This window comes from Chondrus crispus, genomic scaffold (assembly GCF_000350225.1).
Source record: "Chondrus crispus Stackhouse genomic scaffold, scaffold_842, whole genome shotgun sequence".
Taxonomy (NCBI): Eukaryota; Rhodophyta; class Florideophyceae; order Gigartinales; family Gigartinaceae; genus Chondrus; species Chondrus crispus.
The window spans coordinates 1-4,357 of record NW_005178880.1 but is presented as its reverse complement, the minus strand read 5'-3'; the positions used below and the strand labels follow the sequence as shown (position 1 = coordinate 4,357).

The 4,357-nt window shown below is 61.7% G+C and overlaps 3 protein-coding genes across 3 annotated transcripts; all 3 read left to right on the top strand.

The window, feature by feature from the left end:
- The first annotated feature begins 59 nt into the window (after positions 1 to 59).
- CHC_T00001069001 (hypothetical protein) lies at positions 60 to 722 on the top strand. Its single transcript, XM_005712343.1, has 2 exons — positions 60 to 300; positions 349 to 722. Exons 1-2 carry the CDS (start codon positions 60 to 62, stop codon positions 720 to 722), a joined length of 615 nt encoding a protein of 204 aa, XP_005712400.1.
- A 458-nt stretch (positions 723 to 1,180) lies between these two features.
- CHC_T00001068001 (hypothetical protein) lies at positions 1,181 to 2,164 on the top strand. Its single transcript, XM_005712342.1, has one exon. The coding sequence runs from the start codon at positions 1,181 to 1,183 to the stop codon at positions 2,162 to 2,164; it is 984 nt and encodes a 327-aa protein (XP_005712399.1).
- A 1,186-nt stretch (positions 2,165 to 3,350) lies between these two features.
- CHC_T00009362001 (Glycosyltransferase fragment, family GT28) lies at positions 3,351 to 4,357 on the top strand (the record flags this gene model as incomplete). The annotated part of the gene is made up of 1 exon (XM_005712341.1): positions 3,351 to 4,357. A coding segment is annotated over exon 1 (1,007 nt), but the record flags the coding sequence as incomplete, so codon positions are not given.

Below are 4,357 nucleotides of genomic sequence, written 5' to 3'. Positions count from 1 at the left end.
CGAAAGGGCTGCCTGGCCGCTACAAGCTGATCGGCCAGGCGTTGTTCGGCACCGTGGCGATGCTCTACCTGTTTTGGGCGACGCCGTACTCGACCGAACTCACGTTCCCGTTTGTTAAGCCGGCCTTGTTCGCACCGGACATCGGCTGGCTCTACATCCCGTTTGCTTTGCTGGTCCTTGTGGCCACGAGCAATGCGCTGAACCTGACCGACGGCCTCGATGGTCTCGCGATCGTCCCGACCGTGATCAGCGGCAGTGTGTTTGGCATTTTAGCCTACGCGAGCGGCGCCACGTTGTCGGGTCTCAATATTGCGGACTACTTGCGGATTCCTCATACGCCCGGCGCAGCTGAGCTTGCGATCTTGTGTGGCGCGTTGTGCGGCTCCGGTCTTGGCTTCCTTTGGTACAACGCGCACCCGGCCGAGATGTTTATGGGTGACGTGGGCTCGCTGTCGCTGGGGGGCGCCTTAGGCGCGCTCGCCATCGTGACCAAAAACGAAATCGTCAGCGCTGTGATTCACGGCGTCTTCGTCGCCGAAGCGATGTCCGTCATCTTGCAGGTTGGTTCCTACAAGCTTCGCAAAAAACGCATCTTCAGGATGGCGCCGCTGCACCATCACTTTGAACTCGCAGGATGGCCCGAACCGAAAGTCATTGTCCGGTTTTGGATTGTGTCCGTCCTCTTAGCCCTCGCCGGATTGGCGACGCTGAAGCTGCGATGAGGACCACCGCTGTGTCGACCCGCTCTCAACCCTTTGCGCCTGCGATGCGTGCCCGAGCTCGGGCGTACGCGCTGAAGGACCGCTTCGTTCGGGGCGAGGTCGAACACGCCGCGGTTGTCGGCGTCGGCCTCAGCGGGTTGGCCGCTCGCGATCTTCTCGAATCGCGCGGCGCCGCGGTGACCTTCTTCGATGACAAACCCCGCGACCAGCTTTCGCCCGCGATTCAGCAGCAGCTGGGCAAAAACGCACTGAGGCCCCTGACTGCCGAAGGCCTCGAGGCATCCGAACTGGTGGTTTTGTCGCCAGGCGTACCGCGTGTCCTCGAAGAGCTCGCGCCGGCGGTGACCGAAGGCCGCTTGGTTGGTGAAGTCGAGCTTGCATCGTGGCTCATCCGTTTACCGATGATCGGCATCACCGGCAGCAACGGCAAGTCGACTGTCACATCGCTGGTCGCCCACATGCTGCAGGAGGGCGGGCTGAAGGCTTTCGCCGGCGGCAATCTGGGTGAGCCCCTCAGTCGTTTAGCCCTGAACCCCGAAGGATACGACGTCGCGGTTGTGGAGCTGTCGTCGTACCAGCTTGAGTCGATCGTCGATGCGCAATTCGATGTGGCGTGCTGGCTCAACCTGATGCCCGACCACCTGGAGCGTTACGAATCGGTTGATGCCTATGCCGCAGCGAAACGCAGGTTGCTCGAACGACGTCGGATTGGCGGCGTCGCCGTTCTCAACGCCAAAGACAGTGTCTGCGCCGACGCAGGCATTCGGCTCGGCGGCGCGACACGGTGGTTTTCGCGATTGCCCAAATCCGACCTTGCCGGTCCGCGAGGCGCGTGCGGTCAGGAGGACGGCTCGATTATCCGTACGGTGAAAGACGAGACCGAAGTCTACCGTCCAACATCTGCCGCGCTCATTGGTCTACACGGGCTTGAAAACGCCGCCGCTGCCATTGAGTGTGCGCGGCATCTGGATGTGTCGCCGGAGGCCGTGCAACGTGGTTTGCAGAGCTTCCAAGGCCTGGCGCATCGACTGGAATGCGTGAGCGAAGCCGGCGGTGTGACCTGGTACAACGATTCCAAAGCGACGAACCCCGCGGCCGTGCGCACTGCGCTCGACGCCATGAGTGGCCCCGTGGTCTTGATTTTGGGTGGCAAAGATAAGGGCGCGCCTTGGGATGACGTTCTGGCCGCGGAGGTTGAGTTGCGCAAAGTCCTGTTAGTCGGCGCGGCGGCCGACCTGCTGGCCCCGATGTTCCTCGACGCCGAACGGGTGGGGACGATCGACGCCGCCGTTGTTCGTGCAGCCGAGCTTGCTGAGGCCGGTGATGCAGTGCTGCTTTCACCCGGATGCGCGTCCTACGATCAGTTCAACAACTTCGAAGAGCGCGGCGACGCGTTTAAGAAGGCGGTTTTAGCCCTAAGCGAGTCGGAGGAGTCCACGTGAGACGAGACGACGAAGTCCTCGAGCCAACGACACTCCCTGTGCCGGCTCATATCAAACCCGGCGATATCGCGCGGGCGGTGGACCCATACATTGCGGTGGCCGCCGTGTTTTTGCTCGGTCTGGGGACTGTGTTGGTCTACCGCGCCAGCGCGGTGCGCGCCCACGCCGGCGGCGGGGATCCGCAAGCCTACTTGTTTCGGCACTTGGGTGTGGTCGCCTTAGGCCTCGTTGTGGTCGCGGTTGTACTCCGCGTTCGGCTCGAAACCTGGAGCAAGTTCGCTTACCCCTTGCTCGCGCTGTCGGTGTTGCTCCTTATCGCGGTGTACATTCCGGGTTTAGGCAAGCGCGTGAACGGTGCGTTGCGCTGGCTCTCGGTGGCCGGGATTCGTTTTCAACCGGGCGAACTCGCGAAGCTCGCGATCGTTGTCTATTTGGCGCATTCACTCGCGAAAAAGCGCGAGCGGGTCTCGAGTTTTTCGGTCGGTTTTGTGCCGCACGTCGTCGTGACCAGCGCCGTTGTTTTGCTGGTTCTGTTGCAGCCGGACATCGGCACCAGCGCGGTCATTTACGCCGTCTTGGGGTTGATGCTCTTCGTGGCGGGCACGCGGATTTCGTACCTGATTTTGGCGGTGGTGGGCGCACTGCCGGTCGCCATGCACTACGTCATGACCCGGCCGCACGCGTGGGCTCGACTTCGGGTGTTTCTCGAACCGGAAGCCCACCGACGGAGTATTGGTTATCAGGTCTACGAATCCCTGGTGTCCTTCGGCTCCGGCGGCCCGTTCGGATTGGGGCTGGGCGCCGGCAAACAAAAACTCTTCTTTTTGCCCGAAGCCCACACGGACTTTGTGTTCGCGGTGTTGGGGCAGGAGCTTGGGTTCATCGGTGTGGCCGCAACGGTGCTGGCATTTGCTGTGATCGCGGGCCGCGGATTGTGGGTCGCAAGTCGGCTTTCGGTCCGCTTTCCCTGCTTTATCGCCTACGGCGTGTCGGCTTGGCTCGGCGTGCAGGCCATCGTGAACATGGCGGTGGTGACGGCGCTTTTGCCGACCAAGGGCCTCACGCTTCCGTTCGTTTCGTACGGCCGCTCATCCTTGCTGATCACGATGGTTGCATTAGGCCTGTTGTTGCGCGCGTCGGCTGAACAACGCATTGCCGAAGGTCCACGAGGTGCCGCGTGAAGATCATGATCGCGGGCGGCGGCACCGGGGGCCATCTATATCCAGGCGTGGCTTTGGCGGAGGAGATCACCACCCGCCATCCTGACAACGAGGTTTTGTTTGTCGGAACCCGCCGTGGCCTGGAAGCGCGCGTGATTCCCGAACTCGGATTTCCGCTGGAACTCATTCAGGTCAGCGGCCTCAAGGGCACGGGCCTCGGCAAGCGGATGCAAGGGTTCATGCAATTGCCCGGGGCTTTGTGGCAGTCGATGCAACTCGTTCGGCGTTTTCGCCCGGATGTTGCGGTCGGCGTCGGCGGATACGCCTCGGGGCCGGCCATTTTAGCCGCGCGTTTATGCGGGGTGCCGACCGCCGTGTTGGAGCAAAACACCGTACCGGGCGTGACCAACCGAATTTTGGGACGAATGGTCGATGCCGTCTACGTGATGTTCGACGGCAGCGCCGACTACTTTCCGCAAGGCAAAGTGCAGCGGCTCGGTAATCCGATTCGCCGCCAGCTTCTTGAGAACTTCTTAAGGCCACCCGAAGCCGTTGAAGAAGGGGCGCCGTTTCGCGTTTTGGTTTTGGGCGGCTCCCAGGGGGCTCATGCCTTGAACCTCCGAATGGTCGAAGCGGCCGCGACCTTGAGTCAGGCGCAGCCCACATTGCACGTTGTCCATCAAACCGGTCGTAAAGACCGTGAACTTGTCGAAAAGGGCTACGCCCATGCTGGTCTTTCGGCCGAAGTCCACGAGTTCATCGACGATGTATCCGCCGCCTACCGGCAAGCTGATTTGGTCGTGTGCCGAGCCGGGGCGACGACTCTCGCCGAAGTCATGGTGGCCAAAAAGCCCGCCATTTTGGTGCCGTACCCTCACGCCGCCGACAATCACCAGGAGCTCAACGCGCAGGTGTATTTTGTCGGGCAATGGGCGAATGTAGGCATGATAAGGTCCATACTGTCGCCAGTAGGACGGCAATGGCAGCAGCAACGGTGGCGGCGAGTATGTTGTCCGGCAATGGGCGAATGTAG